This window comes from Podarcis tiliguerta (assembly GCF_965153285.1).
Source record: "Podarcis tiliguerta genome assembly, chromosome: 5".
NCBI classification, from domain to species: Eukaryota; Metazoa; Chordata; class Lepidosauria; order Squamata; family Lacertidae; genus Podarcis; species Podarcis tiliguerta.
Window position 1 is genome coordinate 2,499,327 of NC_139538.1, and position 23,989 is coordinate 2,523,315.

Sequence of the window (23,989 nt, forward strand, 5' to 3'; positions counted from 1 at the left end):
ATGCTCTGGTTATCTCCCACTTGGACTACTGCCATGCGCTCTATGTGGGGCTACCTTTGAAGGTGACCCAGAAACTACAACTAATCCAGAATGCGGCAGCTAGACTGGCAACTGGGGGCAGCTTCCGAGACGACATAACACCGGTCCTGAAAGACCTACATTGGCTCCCAGTATGTTTCCAAGCACAATTCAAAGTGTTGGTGCTGACCTTTAAAGCCCTAAACGGCCTCAGCTCAGTAGACCTGAAGGAGCATCTCCACCCCATCATTCTGCCCAGACACTGAGGTCCAGCTCCGAGGGCCTTCTGGCGGTTCCCTCCCTGTGAGAAGTGAGGTTACAGGGAACCAGGCAGAGGGCCTTCTCGGTGGTGGCGCCCACACTGTGGAATGCTCTCCCATCAGACATCAAGGAAATAAGCAACTATCTGACTTTTAAAAGACATCTGAAGGCAGCCCTGTTTAGGGAAGCTTTTTAATATTTGGTTGGAAGCCACCCAGAGTGGCTGGGGAAACCCAGCCAGATGGGCAGGGTATAAATAATAAATTATTATTATTATTATTATTATGGTCAACAACAACAACAACAATTTATTATTTATACCCCGCCCATCTGGCTGGGCTTCCCCAGCCACTCTGGGCGGCTTCCAAAAGAATATTAAAATACATCAAACATTAAAAGCTTCCCTAAACAGGGCTGCCTTCAGATGTCTTCTAAAAGTCTGGTAGTTGTTCTTCTCTTTGACATCTGGTGGGAGGGCATTCCACAGGGCAGGCGCCACCACCGAGAAGGCCCTCTGCCTGGTTCCCTGTAACTTGGCTTCTCGCAGTGAGGGAACTGCCAGAAGGCCCTCGGTGCTGGACCTCAGTGTCCGGGCAGAACGATGAGGGTGGAGACGCTCCTTCAGATTAACCATAGAATGCCACTTCAAAAAGCTGTGGCTCCCTCCCAAAGCACCCTGGGAACTGTAGTTTGTTCAGGATGCTGTGAGCTGCTAGGAGACCCTGCTCCATCCCCCTCAGAGAACTACAATTCCCAGAGCTCCCAGAGGAGAGGGGTTGACCGTTAAACCACTCTGGGAATTGTAGCGGGGGGGGGGAGGAAACAAGGGTCTCCCTAACAAGTCTCAGCACCCACTTAACAAACTACAGCTCCCAGGAAGCCATGGCTATTTAAAGTGGTCTGATCTTGCTTTAGAGGGCTGAATTTCATAGAATCATAGAATTGTAGAGTTGGAATAGACCACAAGGGCCATCGAGTCCAACCCCCTGCCAAGCAGGAAACACCATCAGAGCACTCCTGACATATGGTTGTCAAGCCTCTGCTTAAAGACCTCCAAAGAAGGAGACTCCACCACACTCCTTGGCAGCAAATTCCACTGTCAAACAGCTCTTACTGTCAGGAAGTTCTTCCTAATGTTTAGGTGGAATCTTCTTTCTTGTAGTTTGGATCCATTGCTCCGTGTCCGCTTCTCTGGAGCAGCAGAAAACAACCTTTCTCCCTCCTCTATATATTTGAACATGGCTATCATATCACCCCTTAACCTCCTCTTCTCCAGGCTAAACATGCCCAGCTCCCTTAGCCGTTCCTCATAAGGCATCGTTTCCAGGCCTTTGACCATTTTGGTTGCCCTCCTCTGGACACGTTCCAGTTTGTCAGTGTCCTTCTTGAACAGTGGTGCCCAGAATTTGCTCTTTGCATAGAGGATATATTTATACCCGCACCCGAGCAGGGAGGGTGGAGGGAGAGAGCCCTTTTTCTCCCTCTAAACATAAATGAGATGCAAGTTATATAATAAAAGCCATATAATAATCCATTCAAATAACAAGCTTCCTCAAGGCCATTCTGCTGATTTCAAGCCTTTTGTGCCAGAAAAGGGAAATTCACAAGGGGACGAACTTCAATTAAAGCTTTGGCTGCCTTTTTATCTAACGCATTAACACGGGTAGGCCATTAATTTCGCCGCCATTAAGGATTAGCTTTGGTCTCTGAAGCCACCTACGAAGTCTCAGGCCCCAGATCCCCGCGCTGTGCAGATGGGCAGCGGAAAAAGAGTCTTGGACCTCAAATGTGCGCTTATGCCTTTACCGGTTGTGCGCCTCATGTTCCCAGGGCAGCTTGCAGCAGAAGTTAAGAGGCAATCAAGCAAAATTAAGAAGCTGGAAGTGGGAAGATTCGGGGCAGGCTGAAGCAAGTCCTCCTTCACACAGAACAGGGTGAAACTGCGGAACTCCCTGCTGCAGGAGAAAGAGGCTATCAATGACTACGATGCTTCTGTATACCAGTTGCTGGAAACTGCAGGAGGAAAGAGTTGTTCCTGTGCTCAGATCAGGGCCGGATTGAGGTTTGATGAGGCCCTACAGAAGGTCATGGGGCCCTTTATATAGAATCATAGAATCCTAGAGTTGGAAGAGACTACAAGGGCCATCGAATCCAACCCCCTGCCAAGCAGGAAACACCATCAGAGCACTCCTGACATATGGTTGTCAAGCCTCTGCTTAAAGACCTCCAAAGAAGGAGACTCCACCACACTCCTTGGCAGCAAATTCCACTGTCGAACAGCTCTTACTGTCAGGAAGTTCTTCCTAATGTTTAGGTGGAATCTTCTTTCTTGTAGTTTGGATCCATTGCTCCGTGTCCGCTTCTCTGTGTCCGCTTCTCCTCTATGTGACATCCTTTTATATATTTTATATTTTTATATATTTATATATTTTATATATGTCCAGCTGTCCTTTGCCAACAACAAATCGTCGCTGCTTTTTGTGTTGAATATATGAAACAGTGGTACCTCGGGTTACATACACTTCAGGTTACATACGCTTCAGGTTACAGACTCCGCCAACCCATAAATAGTGCTTCAGGTAAGAACTTTGCTTCAGGATGAGAACAGAAATCGTGCTCCGGCGGCGCGGCAGCAGCAGGAGGCCCCATTAGCTAAAGTGGTGCTTCAGGTTAAGAACAGTTTAGGTTAAGTACGGACCTCCGGAACAAATTAAGTACTTAACCTGAGGTACCACTGTATATGGTAATTGATGGACCTCATAGGTATCTGAAGCCATTTGCACATAACAAATAGGAACCTACAGAACACAAAACACTGTTGCTGTAGGTAGGCTTTATTTTATTTGTTTTTTTATCTTATATTTTGGAAATGTACATCTGGGATTTTTTCCCCTTTAATTTTTCTTGGGGGGCCCCAAGAGAGAGGGGCCCTAAGCTATAGCTTGTTTAGCTTACACTTAAATCTGGCACTGGCTCAGATCACAGGCAGATTGGTCCAACTGGTTTGGTTGCTCTGGGCACAGAGCCTCAGGGTGCCACCAGAGGCGACACAACTATTATTTAGAATGGACTGTGAGATTGGGGGTTGGGGATGCGCAAGGCACCGCTGAAATTTGAGGCCCCAAGATCTGCCACTGCTCAGAGCCTGCTTGTGGGTGTCCGGCTGGCACCTGGTCGGCCCCTGCGAGTAAAGGACGCTGGCCTCATCCTGCAGGCTAATGTTCTTACATTATCCCAGAATAGCATCTGAAAAGTACATGAAAGAGTGGAAGGCAGGTTTGTGTTTGTGTGTTTATGTGATGGGGAGGAATGGTACCCTCTCTCCCCCTTGGCAACATTTGCATCGGAAAGAAATCACAAAAACCGGGTGCAGCACTAAAGCTCCCAAGAAAGGGACAAATCCTGCAGCCCAGCCTTGCTCTCTGTCTCTCTTTCTCCTCTTCAGTTGTCTAGAAGCAAGGCCGCCAGGCCCAGGCTCCCTTCCCTTCCTCCTGCGCTGCGACGGCAGATGGCGAAAAGCAAAAGCCTCGAGTTCTAATTCATATGGAGGGGCCCGGGGGAGGCCTGATACGGCCTGCTCAAGCTGCAGGCAGCATTTGCGTCAACCCCCCCGCTCCAGGTCTGTGGCACCTTTTGTTCCGAACACCACGAGCCAAGCGTGCGAGGCCTGATCCTTGCACGCTCCTCGCCAAGGTCCTGCCACAAAGATGAGCGCAACTGTGAAGGGCGCAGGTCCCTGCTGGGGTCGCCGCGTCAGAACCGCCTCCCCGGGAACGGACGTCAGAGACGTGCTAATTTCATTAGACCTGAGCCGGAATAGATGGCGAGGATTAGCCTGCCAGCCAGCGCTGGTTACTGGGGTAACCTGGGGTCTCTCCCCGCCGTGGATGTGACCGAATTAACGAGAGCAGGGTGGTGGGGTTTGTGTGTGTGTGTGTGTTTTCATAAAAATCCTACGCATGAAGGGAAGCAGAAGGATGATGCCGGGGAGCACTGCTGCGTCAGTGATGCTCGCCGGCGAGATGGAACGGGAGACGCCGCGATCTGTACGTACAACATTCCCCCGAGGCACAGGAAAGTAAACAGAGCCTGCGGAAATAATTAATGCTGGCAGCCGCTGAATGCCGTCACCGCTACTTAGTCGCGCTACAAGCAAGGGGGGGGGGGGAGAGGAGAAGCCGTGACATTGGCAGGAAGGATCCTCGGCGAGGGAGAATCCTGCACCGATGGCTTTCCTCTCTCCCTGCAGCCATTGCGCACCCCTCCCCACTTGCAAGGAAGAAGCAGCCCGTTCAGGGCCGAGAAGCAGGCTGCAATGCTTCTGCACTGAAGAGATAGCTCAGTTTGGTAGAGCATGAGGCTCTGAATCTCAGCGCTGCGAGTTTTGGGCCCACTTTGGAACTGGCATTCAGGAGCAATGCTGTCTCTGAGCATGGAGGCAGCCGCTAGGAGCCATCCATAGCCCTCTCCTCTTCCATGAATTTGTCGCATCCTCTTTTAAAGCCATCCAAATTGGTGGCCGTCACTTCCTCCTGTGGCGGGGAGTTCCACAGTTTAACTCTGTGCTGCGTGAAGGAGTCTTTTCTTTCATCACTTCCTCATGTGGCCCTGCTTTGGGCCCGCACAGTCCCTTTCAACTACAGCCGTACCTCATGTTACGTTTGCTTCAGGTTGAACACTTTCAGGTTGCGTCCCGCAGCAATCCAGAAGTACCGGAAAGGGTTACTTCCAGGTTTCACCACTCACGCATGCGCAGATGCACAAAATGACGTCACGTGCATGCGCAGAAGCAGCAAATTGTGACCCGCGCATGCACAGACACACAGACGTGGGTTGCGTTCTGCTCATGTTGCGAACGGGCCTCCGGAACGGATCCCGTTCGCAACCAGAGGTACCACTGTACAATTCTTTGAAAAGGATCCCAGTCGTTGGCAATCACAGCAGCAGGGGAGGGAGAGGGATCTAGTGCTTGGATCTCGCCTGCGGGTTTCCCACGGGGACAACTGGTTGGCCACTGTGAGAACAGGGGACTGGACTCAATGGGCCACTGGCCTGAGCCAGCAGCCGACAGTTCTTAGGATGCTCTTAATGCCAGGAGGAAGGCAGTACTGCTTGGAACGGTTTTGTTCCTCAAGGCTCTCTGCTCCCGACCTCTCTGTTGCTGGCTGTGAAGAAAATGTGCATTTGCACAACCACAGAGGATGCCAAGGTGCTTTGCTTGTGTCCTGAGCTGTGCAAATGTCTGGTGATCCCAGAGGCCGCTTGGATTTCTAGTGAGCAAGAATGGCCTCCGTGATGGGGCACACAAAGATCTTTGTGGCTCTATAAAGGTAAAGGTAAAGGGACCCCTGACCATTAGGTCCAGTCGTGATCGACTCTGGGGTTGCGGTGCTCATCTCGATTTACTGGCTGGGGGAGCCAGCGTACAGCTTCCGGGTCATGTGGCCAGCATGACTAAGCCGCTTCTGGCGAAACTAGACCAGCGCACGGAAACGTCGTTTACCTTCTCACCGGAGTGGTACCTATTTATCTACTTGCACTGCCGTGCTTTTGAACTGCTAGGTTGGCAGGAGCTGGGACCGAGTAACGGGAGCTCACTCCGTCGCGGGGATTCGAACCGCTGACCTTCTGATTGGCAAGCCCTAGGCTCTGTGGTTTAACCCACAGCACCACCCGCATCCCTCTATAGTCTGAATTTATTCTGACACGGATATTATAACAACAATCATCATCATCTCAACATCCCACTCGCTTGTGCAGTTTACTACAGACTAGGAAATTTCGCCTTCTTAGTGATGGGTGGAGAGGTGGGGGCTTCCATAGAAGGAGGATCTTTGTGGGATCAGCAGGTGGGCAGCCAGAATGTGCCTCCATTGCGATGCTTTGCTTTTTTTATCTGCAGAAATCTCTGCTACCTTTACACTTATGCCTGCAAGTTGGGGGATCTGGGGTGGGGAGATGGAACATATTCATGCAGAAATCATCTTCTGGCACTGAAATTATTAGAGGCAGAGACAAGCTGATGGATACATAGCAATTACACGCCCGACCCAATGCTACGTTTAATTATCTGCTCCCTGGTAAGACACCTCACCAGCATCTCCAGCAATCGCCAGCCAGATTTTCAGAGGGCCTTGGCGTGGTTGCCTTGTGCTTCGCCAAATGGCTAAACTCAGTGATTTGGGCCAGTTCTCCCCCTCTGAAGACACACCGCTGCAATTTCGTTCCCCTGAACGAGATCCGTGCGCCAAAGGAGAACGGTCGGCTAATCAGCGCAAGAACAGAATGAGAGGCTCGGTTTCTCATAGAATTGTAGGATTGTCGAGTTGCGGAGGACCTCCAAAGGTCATCTAGTCCAGCCCCCTGCAACGCAGGAATGTCAACTAAAGCATTCACGGCAGAGGGCCAGAGGTTGGCGGTTGGAGAGGTTGGAGCTGGCTGAATTATATGCTGGGCTCCACCTGACACAGCGCCATTTTGATCTGAGCCGCTCGCTTGCTACTGAGCTGGCCACATTTTGATTCTCTGGCCCCATATCTGCACAAACCTATTATCCCAAAATACAGGTGTGCTTTTACACTTGCAAGACTGGATGTTTTGCCATCTGTGGTACTTGAGGGTCGATTCCAAAAAATCCCGCCTGAAAAACGTCTTTGCCCCTGTGGAGATGGTAGCACCAAAACAGCAACACACCTCCTCCTGTGTTGTACTCTCTACAAAGACCTGAGGAACGAGATCATCACCCGATTTGTACTAACCATCCCAGGGTGCTCAACCACTGCCACAATGTCCTTTCTTCTATCAGATCAAAATGAGCAGATAACAGCAAAGGCTGCGAGGTTCATAGCAGGGGCAGTGAGAATAAGGGCCACTAACTGATGGCTGGTTCAGGACTTTAAATTGTGCTCCTAAATTTCCTTTTCTACGTATACTGTAATGTTTTATTGTTGCTATGGCCATTGGCTAATGCGAATAAAGTTTTATCTTCTTATGGGAGAAGAGTAGATTCTATATTCATTTCCAATTTTGTTTGGAAAAAGAAGTGAGAATAAGGAAGGGAAATATCAAAATACAGTATGGTCGCACCTTATGTGCATTTAGCTGTCTCAGCCAAACATTTCCATTGCCTTTTCTGTGTTGGCTCCCCATTTGTGGAAGGCTCTCCTCGGGGAAATTAACCTGGCACCTTTGTTACATATCTTTAGGCGCCAGCAGACAAAGCGTCTCTCTTCAACAAGGCGTTTGGCTGATGGACATTCTACGGCTTTTTAAATGTACTTGTGGGGGTTATTGGTTTGTTTTTCTTTTATTGCACATTTTGTATTCTTATTTTGTATTTTTCTGTTCTGAACAGCAGGACAAATACATGGGATGTTGGCCCCACTGATCTGTTTACCTTTCTCACACCCCAGGTTAGGATTGCAGCCTTAGCAGGTGGCTTTCCACTAATATATAAACGTTGTCTGCTCATTCCTTTAAGATACACATGCCCCCCCCATCATATGTAACCACTAAATAGAAAAGACTTTCTTGTTATTGTTGTCATTTAGTCATGTCCGACTCTTCATGACCCCCTGGACCAGAGCACGCCAGGCCCTCCTGTCTTCCACTGCCTCCCGCAGTTTGGTCAAACTCATGCTGGTAGCTTCGAGAACACTGTCCCACCATCTCGTCCTCTGTCGTCCCCTTCTCCTTGTGCCCTCCATCTTTCCCAACATCAGGGTCTTTTCCAGGGAGTCTTCTCTTCTCACGAGGTGGCCAAAGTCTTGGAGCCTCAGCTGCAGGATCTGTCCTTCCAGTGACCACTCAGGGCTGATTTCCTTCAGAATGGAGAGGTTTGATCTTCTTGCAGTCCATGGGACTCTCAAGAGTCTCCTCCAGCACCAAAAGACTTTAGAACCCGAGAAAGGAGACACATTTTTTGGAACAACTCAGATGGGCACAGAGATAAGCAATGGACTGTTTTCCTTTCCAAGCCAATCTAAATTTGACACCCTCTGTTTGACTCAGAGAGTACAACACTTCTGAATCCCAATTCCTGGAAACCACAGGAGGAGAGAGGGCTCGTTTGCTCTGATCCTGGTTTTCCTTTTCGGTGTCTGTGGAACAGGATGTTGAATGAGATGGGTCTCCTTTCACCTGATCTAGAAGGCTCTGCTTAAATTCTTTTCTTAGATGCTTGCCCCTCAAATGGCAGCTTCGTGTGGCTTGGGGAAAGTTCTCTTAGACACTGGAAGCTCTTGAGATAAACAGGCTGCGCCTCTCCCTGTTTTAAAAGGCTCACCCCCTGCCAAGGTCCCCATAACCACGAGGGTCTTTTGCAAGCGGTGGGCCTTCCCAGCCCACCACCCATGATTTTGGCGGGTGCGGCTGTCCAAGCTGGTCAGAGAGCATGGGAAGGTGCTTTGCATCTCCCACCCAGAAGATGGTGTGGCCAGGAGTTTTCAAAAGGATTCAGGAGTTTGTGCTGTTCGCCAATTTCTTGAGACAATCATTGCAAGGCATCCCTCCCACCTGTTCCCTCGGAATCAGATCTGGCCAGGACAGCAACTGGAGCAAGCAAAAAGGGCCCGATTCTCTTGGGTGGTTTTCTTCCTGAACTTCCAACCCATCAGAATTGGTGCTTGAAGAAAAGCAGTGAAAATCAGGCATCCCTCAAGTGGGTGAGATAAAGGAGTTATTTTTACTTTAAAAACCAGCCCCTTTCCCTTCCCTTCTCTCCCTCCCTCTCTCTCTCTCTCTCTCTCTCTCTCTCCCCACACCCCTTTAGCTGCTGCTTTCTACAACCTTCTGAAGGCGCAAATCAATGCTCTCTAGGATTTGGGGTGACTCCAGGGTTTCGTTTTCCTCCGCTGCCCCTCGCTGTCATTGAGCACGCTTGAAAGTGCATTGGGGAGGGGGGAGGCAGCTGAGTTCAAATCAATCAGCTTTCCCCTTTCTTCTGCCCCCTCCCCCCACCCCCGGCAACCCGGGGAAACATAACTCAAGAAGCAGCAAATTCATAAGCTCACACACGAAACGTGCTGCCCGCCTAGGAGATGATCCATCTGGCAAGCTGACACAGTAATAAGTCTGCCTAATTGTCAGGTCAGGCATAATACTGTGCATTGCTGTCAGTCGCTTCGCTGCAGCTTTGTACTGGAGATGTAAAACTCCTTGTACTGTGTGTATGTTGCGTGGGCAGGCGGGGAGATAAATCAGACAGACAGAAGGTGGAGGGGCGGGGAGGGCAAGCGCGGGGGGGGGGAGAGCCAGAAGAGGAATGAGCCAGGCGGGAGCTGGAGACAAGGGTCCACAGAATCACAGAGCTGGAGGGCACCCGAGGGTCATCTAGTCCAACCCCCTGCAATGCAGGACTTGCTGTCAGGGACTGGTCCAAAGAGGAGGGACGGTGGAGTCCGCTGCCCCCCCCCTCCGGCACTTCCCAGAGAAGAGGGAGACAGTATAGATTTAGAACAGTGGTTTGCAGAAGGACATAGTTCAGAGGCTGCAGAGGGGAGAAGCTGGGAAATATTGGGGTTAAGAACTTAATTCGTTCTGGAGGTCCGTTCTTAACCTGAAACTGTTCTTAACCTGAAGCACCACTTTAGCTAATGGGGCCTCCTCCTGCTGCCGTGCCACTGTTGCATGATTTCTGTTCTCATCCTGAAGCAAAGTTCTTAACCCGAGGTAATATTTCTGGGTTAGCGGAGTCTGTAACCTCAACTGTATGTAACCTGAAGCGTCTGTAACCCAAGGTACCACTGTATTTGGAAAAATGCAGAACGGACCAACCCAGCTCAGCATGTAAGGCTGATACTCTTATACAGTGGTACCTCGGGTTACAGACACTTCAGGTTACATACGCTTCAGGTTACACACTCCGCTAACCCAGAAATAGTGCTTCGGGTTAAGAACTTTGCTTCAGGATAAGAACAGAAATCGGACTGCGGCGGCAGCAGGAGGCCCCATTAGCTAAAGTGGTGCTTCAGGTTAAGAACGGTTTCAGGTTAAGAACGGACCTCCGGAATGAATTAAGTACTTAACCCAAGGTACCACTGTACAGACCTATGGGCCACCTAGCTCAGAAGGCTCATACACTGACTTGAACTGGCTCTCTGGAGTCTCAGGCAGTCCATCAGGGATGGAACCTAGGACCTTCTGTATGTAAAGAAGATGCTCTGCCACTGACCTATGGCCCTTCCTGTGGTTACTGGTCAATAAAGTGCCTGCTAAGGCAGCCGTATCCCCTTTTTGTCCAGTTAGTTTAGCCCTGTCTACTCAGATTGGCAGCTGCTCTCCAAGGTCCTGCAAGCTGAGCTCCCTTAAGCGGCTGGTGACTGATCCTTGGATGTTCTAAATGCAAAGCAACTGCTCTGCGACTGAGTCATGGTCCCCCAGAGCTCAGGTGTGGGATTGGTCTGTTTTGGAAATTAATAAAAGCAGGTTTAAAAAATAATAATGAGGGAGGGGGAACCAGAAGAAAGGAACAGAGATGCTCGCTGGCAGAAGACGGAGCAAGCTTGCTTTCTGCTGCTCCAGAAAGGAGGACCAATGGCTTCGAGCTGCAAGAAAATGACTAACTAGACAACAGGAAGAACTTTCTGTCGGTAAGAGCAGTTCTATGGAAGGTGGTTGACCCTCGTCTGTCAGGGATTCTGAGATATCTGCATTGTGGGGTGGGGGGGGGATAGATGACCTTTGGTGTCCCCTTGAAGCCAACAATTCTAGGGTTCTACAAAAACACAAGCTGCAGCGTCCTGAAACCAGCCCGATCCCTTCCTCCCTTCTGGATGGGACCAGTTCCCACCTCTCTCATCCAGAGAGAGATAAAAGGAGTTTTGGTTTCTCCTCTTGAAGTCAATGAAACTTTAATATATACAGAAAGCAAAGGCACGTCCAGACATCCGCAAACAGATCTCAATATGTTCCAGGCAGCCAGCGCTGCAAAAGGCAATCAATATATTTTGTGTTGTTTCTTTTTTAAAAGAAGCAAGCCCAGGGAAGAGGGGGGGGGGGACGAGGCGCAGACGGCTCTCTGACAAAGTGTCTGAGAGATGCATCCTCCACCCACAGCTAAACTGTTCTGTACTGAGAACATCTTGCAATTGTTCCAAAGCAGTCTGGAGCTTTAAAAGCGCATCATGTATTTATTCCTGCCAGGAGGGAGCAGGGTCTGGCAGATAAACAGCGCCGCAGACGAAACGTTTTGCCGCTCCCGCCCCCCCCTCCCGTGAAACACTCACATGCCACACAGGACGGAGACGCTGCCTCACTGGGGGGCTCACCAGAGCTCAGCCCCAGAACCTATTTACAGCTCCAGGTCACAAAGGAATAATGCAGTGCTACGGAGCATATGCAGAGTGCCTTTTCATCACAACGCTAGCCAAACGCATGTCCGAGATTGAGAGGAGAACTTCCAGATAGGAGAGGGCATATAACCAGGAGTTGAGTGTCAGACTAGGACCTACGAGACTAGGGTTCGAATCCTCACTCAGCCATTAACTCGATGGCCAGTCACTCACTCTCAGCCTGGTCTACCTCTCAGGGTTGTTGTGAGGGTTAAATGTGGGAGGAGGAGAACGATGTACGTCACCTTGTATGAAGGAAAGGTGGGGTGTAAATGCTCCTTCTCAGGTGTGCAAACCAGGGAGGGGAATGTTATTGTACCCCCACTCCTCCCATCCTTGAAAACAGGCCAGTCTGTTGGGGCAAATGACTACAGAGGGGGAGACTGCTGGATCCATCAAGGGCCACCAGTTCTCCCAGCTGCCTAGCCCATCGCACTCGGCAAGAGACCCTTAAAAGGCGAAGCTGCTGCCTAAGTTGCTTTTTATCATCATCATCATCATCATCATCATCAAAATTTGTATACTGCCCAACATCCCAAAAAATCACAGGGTAGTTCACAACATAAAAATGCAAAATGGGAACACAAAATGCACAACAAAAACAGGAGCAAAACAAGCCAACAAACACCCCCTCTCACAAAAGGCCACAGATTGTTTTATCAACCGAAGGCTTGGGAGAAGAGGGACGCTTTTGCCTGGCACCTAAAGAGATGTAATGAAGGCACCAGGAGAGCCTCCCCGGGCAGAGCATTCTGTAAATGGGGAGCCACCACAGAAAAGGCCCCATTCTTGTGTTGCCACCCTCTGGGCCTCTCGTGGAGGAGTCACGTGAAGAAGGGTCTAGAATAGATGATGATCACTAGGCCCATATGGGGAGAGGCAGTCCTTGAGGCCTTACAGTCCTGAACTGTTGAATTGTCCTGGAAACTGATTGGCAACCAGTGTAGTCGGGCCAGGATCGCTGTTATTTGCTCAAACTGTCTTGCCGCAGTGGCTGCCAAATTCTGCACCAGCTGAAGTTTCCGAACTGTCTTCAGAGGAAGCCACACAGGTTTTCTTCTTCTTTGGCGATCCCTCGTTGCCAAGTAAGATTGTCTTCCATAAACACGGTTTTAACAATGAGTCCATAAGTGACTGTGGAGGCCAATTCTGGATCCACACGTCCTTCCACAGTGGGGACATAGGTTTCTGGGCAGGAGTTAATCATGGTGAGGGTTTGCCAAGTGTGCCTTCCTCTTAGCACGTTTCTCCCTTGCGTCCTGAGTTCGAGTGTCTTCAAAGCCCATGGCACCTTTGCTAAAGGCTGTTCTCCATCTGGAGCGCTCGCAGGCCAGTGTTTCCCAGTTGTTGGTGTTTATACTGCATTTTTTAAGATTTGCCTTGAGACGATCTTTAAACCTCTTTTGTTGACCACCAGCATCACGCTTTCCATTCTTTAGTTCGGAATGGGGTATCTGCTTTGGAAGGCAATCATCAGGCATCCGCACAACATGACCAGTCCAACGAAATTGATGTTGAAGGATCATTGCTTTGACATGGGTGATCTTTGCTTCTTCCAGTACATTGATATTAGTTCGCCTGTCTTCCCAGGTGATGTGTAAAAATTCTCGGAGACACCGTTGATGGAATCTTTCGAGGAGTTGGAGATGGCCTTTATAAGTGGTCCATGTTTCACAAGCATACAACACATTGCAGTAATCTAACAAGAGCTTACAATTGACAACAGAAGTTAAGCTCTCCCTGTCCAGATAGGGGCGCAGCTGGGCCACCAGCTGAAGCAGATGGAAGGCCCTCAGTGCCACTGAGGCCACCTGGGCCTTAAGTGACAGCAAAGGAAGTACCCCCATTTTTGAAATGTTGCTTTTCAATTTGCATCATTTGCATTGTTTGGATTCACATTCGTTTGCTCGTTGTGAGCCGCCTTGGGGAAATTTTGGGACCAAAAGGCAGAATATAAAGAGAAAGGCAACATAACATAATATAGGAAACGAATTTGGAGACTTCCAAGAGATAGCTGCAGAAACTAACCCTCACTGCTGTATGCCAGGGATGATTGTTGTTGTTGTTGTTGAGTTGTTTAGTCGTGTCCGACTCTTCGTGACCCCCTGGACCAGAGCACGCCAGGCACTCCTGTCTTCCACTGCCTCCCGCAGTTTGGTCAAACTCATGCTGGTAGCTTCAAGAACACTGTCCCACCATCTCGTCCTCTGTCGTCCTCCTCTCCTTGTGCCCTCAATCTTTTCCAACATCAGGGTCTTTTCCAGGGAGTCTTCTCTTCTCATGAGGTGGCCAAAGTCTTGGAGCCTCAGCTTCAGGATCTGTCCTTCCAGTGAGCACTCAGGGCTGATTTCCTTCAGAATGGAGAGGTTGGATCTTCTTGCAGTCCATGGGACTCTCAAGAGTCTCCTCCAACACCATAATTCAAAAGCACCATAATTCAAAAGCATAGTAGCCACTCTCCCCCTTATCAGTTTGTCCAATCCTCTTTTAAAGCCATCCAAGGCTGGTGAGCGTCACTGCTTCTTGTGGGAGGGAGTTCCATAGACACAAATGAGATGGGAAGAAAAGTCAACTGTGAGCTTTTCAGCCGGTACGCCAAGTGAGTTTTTTATATTTCATTTCATACGCCTTGTAGGCACTTGAATAATAACCATTAATATTTTGAAGCCCCTTAATAAACGATAGCAAGCGAAAGTGCTTTCTCTGCTTTTTGCCTGAGGCTGATGGGAGACAGCTGGATTACTGTAGTTTCCTGCAACCGGAATTCAGAACCTGCTTCCAAATGTGGATACACACAAGTGGGGACAATGGGTTCAGGCCAAGGTAAGGGACAACATAAACTATAATACGTAAAGCAAATCAGGTTCAACAAATGTACCCACAATTACAAAACATACAGTGCCTACTCCAGAGTTATGAGCGTAAGTCCAAAACTAAAATGACACATTTTTTTCAAATCTCTGGCGCAAGAAAGTTCCTGGAAGTGGCTGAGCAGCTGTGGCAAAAGGACTGGAGGCCAGTAATCCCCGTTTCGGAGGAAAACTCCTCCTACATAACAGCAACCCAAGCCAAACCGTAAGAAACAAACTTTCCGAGGCCGTGAGCATGCTGACTCACCCTGTCAGGTTAGTAAGGTCCCGCAAAGGGTACAAGGGAGGTGCCTGCTGCAAACTGGCCGGCACAGCATAGAGGGAGCCATCTAGTGAGCATTTATAGTGAACATAGAAAAAATACCAGAGGCTTCTGAGAGAGACGTTCCAAGAAGCAACCCAAATCAAAGGAAGCATTCAGCCCATGTGGTGCAATCGTGCCGAAGAGATGGACGAACTGAATTTCTTTTCTTAAGAGTATTGATTCTGTTGTATGGGTCAGGTTTCAATCCCCAAATGGCGAAAAATTATATGTGCTTTTTCTGAAGGTGATGTTTCCCTGGAAGGGAATTTATTGAGGCACTCCTAAAGCGGGATGTACAGTACTTTTCTGTGTATAAGACTAGGTTTTTCTCTTTAAAAATCATGCTAAAAAGTGGGGGTCGTCTTATACATGGATAGTGCATAGGGTGGACGTTTGATTGGCTGCTGCCGCAGCTGCCAGTGGCTGTTGGGCGTGTTATTGGTTGCTGCGTCAAGGGCTAGTGTTGATTGGCTGACGCTGTAGCAACTGGGTGGGCGACTGGCAGTCAACAACTCTAGGCGCCTAATACATGGAAAAATACGGTATGTTTTGTAATTGCGGGTACATTTGTTGAATCTTACTTGCTTTATATATTATACTTTATAATGCACCCTACCTGGGCCTGAACCCCTGTTCCCCCCCACTTGCGTATATTTTCATACAGTGGGTTCCCCCTTTTTATGTCTCCAACTGTGGAGGTACAGCATAGCAACCTTGGCTAGTTGCTGTCGATCGTTCTCTCCTCCGCGAATTTGCCCAATCCTCTTTTAAAGCCATCTCAGTTGTTGCTCATCACTGCCTCTTGTGGGAGTGAGTTCCACAGGTTAACGAAGGACATTATTTTATCCATCCTGCATCTCACAAGTTTCAGCTTCATTGGGTACCCACAAATCCTAGCGTTAGGGGAGAGGGCTTCCCTCTTCTTCCTCTTCTTCTTCTTCTTCCTCCTCCTCCTCCAGGAAAATATGCGCATAGTCCCATCTCTCCAGGGCAGCCCCTTACACTCTCCTTCTGGGCGCACAAACAGAAAACTGCTCTTCCGAAGCCCTGGCTTCCTGTCTGACTCATCCCTGCCACCCACCTCACCCCGGTTTCACCCCACCGTGCTGACGCAGGCACCCTGCTGATAGCAGAGCTGTTTCCAGAGCGTTTTCAGCCCGGGGGATTAGACAACAAAGAGGGGCTGTAGGGGGTGGGGAGAGAGAGAGAACACAATTTGAAGCTCAGATCGCAGGAGCGACAGCGGCAGTCAGAAGGGAAAGATTCTCTGGCACAGAGAAGATTCTTTTTAAGCAAATTGCCTGGTTTCTCTTCACAGGTATCTGTGCAGAAGCTCTGTGCATAGCACTTAAATGTGGAGGGGAAAGCAAGGCTGCGCCTGCTACCATCACCCTGGCCTGCAAGCATTCACAGAATCATAGAATCTGAGAGTGGGAAGGGACCCCGAAGGACATCTAGTCCAACCCCTTGCGATGCAGGAATCTCAGCTAAAGCCCTTTGTGGCTTAGGGCCCTCGTATTTACGGGACCACCTCTCCTGGTCTGCCCCGCAGAGGACCTTAAGGTCCATGAATAATCATAGTTTAGAGGTCCCAGGCCCTAAGGAAGTCAGATTATCCTCCACCAGGGCCGGAGCCTTCTCAGTGGTGGTTCCGACCTGGTGGAATGCTCTGTCCCATGAGGCCAGGGCCCTGCAGGATTTAACCTCCTTCTGCAGGGCCTGTAAGACAGAGCTATTCCACCTGGCTTTCAATTTGAACTTAGCCTGATCTTTTATTCCCCTTCCTTCCCTCCCCCTCCCCTTTTTATGAAGATTCCCCGCTCTGGGATCCCACAGCTCGTTCTCCCCTGGTCTCCTCGCTGGCCCAAATAGGGCTAATTTAGCCAGCTAGCCCTGGTGATCATCTAATGTTTATTGGATGAATTCCCCCCCCCATTGATTTTTGAATTCTGAATGTATTGTTATCCACGTTTTATACTGTATTTTACGCTGTTTTTTGTTGCATCAATTAAGTGTTTTAAATTTGTTGTAAGCTGCCCTGAGCCCGGTTTTTGAACCGGGAAGGGTGGGATATAAATAAAAAATTATTATGATTATTATGATTATTATTAAGCATCCGCGGCAATGGGCCACCCAACTTCTGCTTAAAAACCTTCAAGGAAAGCTTGTCTTTCACCTGCTAAAAGGGGAGGGATTCACTAGTGGATTGCATCGTTCTCAAGGCAGTTTGCTAACAGAATAGAGGCACGGAACACCGATGTGGTAGGAACCAGTGTGCTGCTCTGAGCGGTATTTATGAAAAATAAAAAAATACCTTGCCACTTTTTCACAGTCTGTTTTGAATGCAACAGGCAGCGTGTGGCAATGTACGGCCCCAACACAAGCCCCCGTCCGAGAGAAGAGGCTGAGCGTGGCCGCTGGACCCTGTGTCCCTCTGCCATCTCTCCCCAACTCTGACCTGTTGCGTCCGCGGCTTGTAAGGCGAGCTGTTCTCCAAGTCAGCCAAGATGCTGGTCAAGGAGTCGATTTCCGCGTCCAGACTGGAACGCCTCTCCTCCAGGGTCTTGCCGCCGGCGCTGACCTAGACGAAGAGGGAAGGAACACACAAAGAAATGAAGGGATTTGGCATTAAGGGTGGAGACAGGTGGAGTCAGAGGTGAATTTATGGCCTGTGGGGTCTTCTGCACAGCCCATTTGGGGGGAGTTCTCTTCATTCACTGGACCATAAATAAGGCTGATCACTGAAGAATTGATGCTTTGAATTATGATGCTGGAGGAGACTCTTGAGAGTCCCAAGGACTGCAAGAAGATCAAACGCATCCATTCTTAAGGAAATCAGCCCTGAGTGCTCACTGGAAGGACAGATCGTGAAGCTGAGGCTCCAAGACTATCGCGTTACAGCCCGCCTCACTTATGAACAGTGAAGAACAGGGGTGCCAAAAGCACTTCCCCATTTTGCTCTGCAAGGAGCTGGGGGCTTTGTTCTGCACTGGAGGTTTCTCTGAGCACTTTGAAATCTGGCTTGTTGGGTGGTAATAGAAGATGCTCTTGGGCAGCGGGGGGGGGGGAGAAATTGGGGGGGGGGACGCTCCCCTTGCCCAGCTGTTCCACCAAGGCCCTTTGGATCTCAGGCAACAAAGTGTCAATTTGCAACCGCTGTCAAGACACTCATGGGTTATATAATTCCCCAATAATAATAAATTATTGGAAAAAAACAAGGATAGCAGAGTAAGGAAGGAAGCAGTCTGGAAGCAAAGCTCCTCTTGGGCTTCTCATCCAAGATGTGCTGCATATTTGTGTGCTGAGAATGAAGCCAGGGGAGGGGGGGGGGGAGAGAGGCATGGCAGCTGCCGTCCTTTAAAAATGGGGACACGATCCCTCGAGTCAACTCTGAGAACGTACTCAAGTCACCCTGCTAACCAGGAGAGCTGTGATTCCTCTCGATTGAGGCGGGCCTGAAATGCCATTGGATGATAGATACAAACGAAAGAGAAGGCTATGTCCTGCCAGATCTGCAATTGTATTATGAGGTAGCTTGTTTGTGTTGGTTGAAAGAATGGATAGTATTGGACAATGCAGACATTTTAGATTTAGAAGGTCATAAATTAAAATTCAGTTGGCATGCATGTCTTTGGTATGGGAAGGCTAAAATCCATAAGAGTTTTTTGAACCACATTCTTAGGAAGAATCTGTATAGAGACTGGGAGAAATATATAAATCTGCTGGAAAGAAGAAAAAAAAAACACTTTTATAGCTATCTCTCAATGAGATACCCCTTCATGGATCACTGCCTTGCCATGGTGAAGGGGCTTGAATAACTCAGAGAAGCTATGAGCTATGCCGTGCAGGGCCACCCAAGATGAACAGGTCATAGTGGAGAGTTTTGACCAAACGTGATCCACCTGGAGCAGGAACCGGCTAGCCACTCCAGTATCCCTGCCAAGAAAACTCCATGGGCAAAGACAACAGGCATCTCCCAATGAAGCAATTACAATTAAAAATTAATATGGACAGACAATGGGCAATTTACAGGGATCAGCTGGATTTTACAGTGGGTGGGGGATAACCCAAACTGAAATCAATGGAAAACTTAAGGAGCCAAGTTACGGATTGGTTGCAATTTCACCAGATATACGACATGTTTAAATGAGATAGAAAGAATGGATTTCTGGACCAAAGCTCCCAATTTGAAAAAGAAACAAAACAAGGATAAACTTCTGTCTAAAATGTGTAATTTTTTATCAGAATGGGAAACAAAAGCCGAGCTAGTTAAAGCTTCAATGAAACACTGGGCAACAGATATAGGACACAATATAGATCTTCACCTCTTGGAGAAACTTTGGGAAAGCACCCTGAAATTTACTGAAAGTTATTCACTGAAAGATAGGGACGCGGGTGGCGCTGTGGGTTAAAGCACAGAGCCTAGGACTTGCCAATCAGAAGGTCAATGGTTCGAATCCCTGTGACGGGATGAGCTCCCGTTGCTCGGTCCCTGCTCCTGCCAACCTAGCAGTTTGAAAGCACGTCAAAGTGCAAGTAGATAAATAGGTACCGCTCCAGCAGGAAGGTAAACGGCATTTCCGTGCGCTGCTCTGGTTTGCCAGAAGCGGCTTAGTCATGCTGGCCACATGACCCAGAAGCTGTACGCCGGCTCCCTTGGCCAGTAAAGTGAGATGAGCACCGCAACCCCAGAGTCGGCCATGACTGGACCTAATGGTCAGGGGTCCCTTTACCTTTACCTATTCACTGAAAAAGAATTATTTGAAAATGATTCATAGATAGTACCTAACTCCGAGTAGGTTGGCTAAGATTTATGAAACAGAATCAGATATGTGTTGGAAATGTAAAGAAGCAGAGGGAGCCTTTCTTCACATGTGGTGGACATGAAACAAGGTAAAAGGATATTGGGAAATGATTTATAATGAATTGAAAAACATTTTTGAAACTACTTTCCCCCCAAAACCAGAGTCCTTCCTGTTGGGAATAACCCTGACAGAAATTCCTAGGTGTCAGAAAAGGTTATTTATGTATGCAACAACTGTGGCCTATGTTTTGTTGGCCCCAACTAAAGAGGATTGACAACTTAAATTGACAGAGTATGAAGAACCTGCAGATTCAACACGTAGAATAAGAGAGCAAGAAGAACATATATTTAAAGAAGAGTAGAATACATTTATTGAATATCTGGAAAATAACTGTACACACCTGAAAATGCTGGCAGCAGTAAGATCAATTCAACAGAGTAAATGATTTTTGATGGATGTAAAAGTGGAAAACTGATTTGAATGGTTACAGTAAAATATTCAGGAATGTACGATACTTAAAATGAACCATGGAAGGGGAAGAAGGGAAGTCACTGGATATTTTGAAGTTCGCAAAATGTTTATTTTGAAATGTAAAATTGAAAACTCCACAAAAATTATATATAAAGAAGAATTCTAAAATGGAAGCTACCCTCAGGTGACTTTAACCCTGCTTTCTGAGGAATTATACTATTGCATCAATACTGGATGCATTTGGCGAAAAGCAAATCCAGGAAAAACAAGAGACCCATGGATGTTATCTCGGTCGCAGGGAGGCGGAATAACACAGAGAAACTACTTTGCACATCAAATCGGTTTATGTTGTTGTAAAGACAACTCATTATTGCTTGGCTAGAATTAAAGCTGCATTTGGCTTGGAAATTATACTGTTTTTGGGAAAAACCTCTGTGTCTTGGGGTGTGTTTTCAGCGTTAGAGGGAATAGGAGGTGGTGCTGCATCTTCTCCCCCCACCCAAAAAAAACCCCCAGCTGCTTTGCCCCCCCCCCCCACTTGCGTCCCATCTGGGGATGAAGATCAAGACCCAGGCCCATCCAAAAAGGTCATTAAACCTTTTCCCGGCAGCAGCGCTCTTTCTGACGAAGAATCGCTCCAGAGGATATTGCCTCTTCTCTCCCCTTTTAATTAATAAAATTACAGCCCAGAGCTCATTATCGATAATTATGGCCACTGCGAGAGCTTCCCGTTTCTTTGCTGGCACCCACCCCCGCCGACCTTAATCCTGTTCCAAATGCAGCATGAATTAGCGTTTAATTAGCCATTAAATAGAATTAACGGTCTCTGGCGGCAAGGTGGCACGCCGAACAATCGGAGGAGGAGGAGGAGAAGGGAGGCTTCCTGGCGCAGGACAAGTCCGGCAGCCGCGACTGGGGGGAGATTCTCAACAAACCAGAAGCCCTCGTTCTCAGCCAATCGACAGAATGTCACCAACGGATCAGGCAGAGACACCGACCGCATGCGCCCGTTGCCGCAGGAAATATTTCTGACGGGAATTCCATCTTCGCCCTCCATGACTGAGCCGTGGGAGAACTTGCCCTGCCAAGTCTCATCTTCTCAGAGAATTGATACCCCCAGGGGTCATCTAGTCCAACCCCCTGAAATGCAGGAACGATGCCTAGAGAATCCTTGAGAGATGGGCACCCAATGTCTGCTTAAAAACCTCCATGGAAGGAGAGTCCATCACCCGGCAAGGAAGTTCATTGTGACATCAAATGGCTCTTACCGTCAGAATAATATGAGAATAATGATTTATGACTTATACCTTGCCTATCTGGCTGGCAAAGATTATCTGAAGAAACCCCATGGGGCGGTTGGGAGATTATTATTATTATTAATAATAGAATTTATATACTGCCCTATACCAGGGGGGGTCTCAGGGTGGTTCACAGAATAAAATCAAGATATAAAACCACAAAATGCATAATAAAAATAAAAATAAACCAACCCAATACGCCTCCAACAAAAAGCACATTTTAATAGGGCATAGGATGTCCATCAGATCAACCAAAGGCCTGCTTAAAAAGGAACATTTTTGCCTGGTGCCTAAAGGTGTATAATTAAGGCACCAGGTGCACTTCCCTGGGGAGCCACTGCAGAGAAGGCCCCGTTCTCGTGTTGCCACCCTCTGGACCTCTCGAGGAGGAGGCACATGAAGGAGGGTCTCAGAAGATGATCTCAGGGTCCAAGTAGGTTCATACGGAAAGGGGTGGTCCTTGAGGTATGGCAGTCCTCAGATAGACTTGATAAGGCCGTCCAATGTTGCTATTCTTAAAAAAGGGGGCGGTATGAAAAGGGAGCACAATGCTGATTGAGGCAGGTGGGAAATGCAATCCTTTATGTAAGATTTGCAGACTGAAAGCAACAAAAGTCTTGAATTCCAAATACAGACATCACATTGGTTTCCGTTCCAGACCTGGGGTGAAGAAGGGAACGCTGGCAATTTCCGTTTCTGTTTTTGCTTTGTCCAGTCCTCTTTCAAAGCCACCCCAAATTCTCCAACATCCCTAGATGATGTCCCTGAGCACCATTTGCTGGGGAGTGTGAATGGGGAGAAGACTCCCTTGCACCTATTCTGCTTGTGTGCATCCCAGATACATCTGTGTGGTCACCACGATACAGAAAGAGGCTCTGCTGGAGGAGGTGGCCTTTGGGTCTGATCCTGCAGTCTCAGCTGACGTTCTCGGAGGAAGCGAACCCTTCTCATGCTCCGAGCAAAAATTCGCCTTTCTATCAGAGTTCATGTAAGGGAGTTTTGCTTTGCGTTCAGGAGAGGCAAGAGGCAACAGCTGGGTGAGGGAGCCCCCAGTGTGATTCAATATAAGGCAGCCTCTTCTGCCCCAAATGTGACCAGTTCAACAAGGCCTTGGGCTGATTCATATCCTTTTAAACAGATCTGTGGGGAGGAGGGCTATTGTTTTGTTCTTTGGGTTCCATTATTTGCTGTGTTTTATCTTAAAAAACAGCATCATAAAAAGCAGAGACATCACCTTGCCAACAAAGGCCCATATAATTAAAGCTATGGTTTTCCCAGTAGTGATGTATGGAAGTGAGAAGGCTGGTCGCCGAAGAATGGATGCTTTTGAATTATGGTGTTAGAGGAGACTCTTGAGAGGCCCATGGACTGCAAAAAGATCCAACCTCTCCATTCTGAAGGAAATCAGCCCTGAGTGCTCACTGGAAGGACAGATCCTGAAGCTGAGGCTCCACGACTTTGGCCACTTCATGAGAAGAGAAGACTCCCTGGAAAAGACCCTGATGTTGGGAAAGATGGAGGGCATAAGGAGAAGGGGACGACAGAGGACGAGATGCTGGGACAGTGTTCCCAAAGCTACGAACATGAGTTTGACCAAACTGCAGGAGGCAGTGGAAGACAGGAGGGCCTGGCGTGCTCTGGTCCAGGGGGTCACGAAGAGGTGGACACCACTAAACAAGAAAGCTTCCCTGAGCCACTCGAAGCACCTTCTCTGGGTCTCCGCTGCCACCTGGTCAAATCTTTTCTTTTAAATTGTTCTGTCTCCTTCCCTTCCACCACGGGAAATCCATGCAGCTGACAGCATAGAAATGCCAACCATCCAAATAATGTCAAATAAAACCAGCAGCCAGTAACAAAACGAAGCTGCTTATCAGTTCTGAAGTGGGAGGGAGCGCCCCCCCCCCCGGATCGAAACACAGACCATCCACAAACCTACAATGTGTGACAGTAAGCGCAGTGACCACTTCAGCCTCAGATCTGAAATTGCAAGCTACTGGCCTGCACTGCAGGTCTGTTGCTGCAAGGCTTAATTGGGTCATGCACATGCAACGCATTCTGGCTAAATGCTGCAAACGGGTATCATCTTCCTTGAGTTGGCAATGGAATAAAATGCCTTCTACTTCTTGGCCGCACCTTTGCAAATCCCTCATAGAATCATAGAATCATAGAGTTGGAAGAGACCACTAGGGCCATCGAGTCCAACCCCCTGCCAAGCAGGAAACACCATCAGAGCACTCCTGACATATGGTTGTCAAGCCTCTGCTTAAAGACCTCCAAAGAAGGAGACTCCACCACACTCCTTGGCAGCAAATTCCACTGTCGAACAGCTCTTACTGTCAGGAAGTTCTTCCTAATGTTTAGGTGGAATCTTCTTTCTTGTAGTTTGGATCCATTGCTCCGTGTCCGCTTCTCTGGAGCAGCAGAAAACAACCTTTCTCCCTCCTCTAGGTGACATCCTTTTATATATTTGAACATGGCTATCATATCACCCCTTAACCTCCTCTTCTCCAGGCTAAACATGCCCAGCTCCCTTAGCCGTTCCTCATAAGGCATCGTTTCCAGGCCTTTGACCATTTTGGTTGCCCTCCTCTGGACACGTTCCAGTTTGTCAGTGTCCTTCTTGAACTGTGGT

The 23,989-nt window shown here is 48.5% G+C and overlaps 1 protein-coding gene across 5 annotated transcripts in view; it reads right to left on the bottom strand.

Moving 5' to 3' along the window:
- LPP (LIM domain containing preferred translocation partner in lipoma) overlaps positions 1-23,989 on the bottom strand; it is a 283,835-nt gene that overhangs the window by 96,108 nt on the left and 163,738 nt on the right. For all 5 annotated transcript variants that reach the window (XM_083442228.1, XM_083442226.1, XM_083442227.1 and 2 more), the window contains one exon: positions 17,242-17,364. In XM_083442228.1, the coding sequence (XP_083298354.1) occupies positions 17,242-17,364 (123 nt within the window). The remainder of the gene's footprint in view (positions 1-17,241; positions 17,365-23,989) is intronic.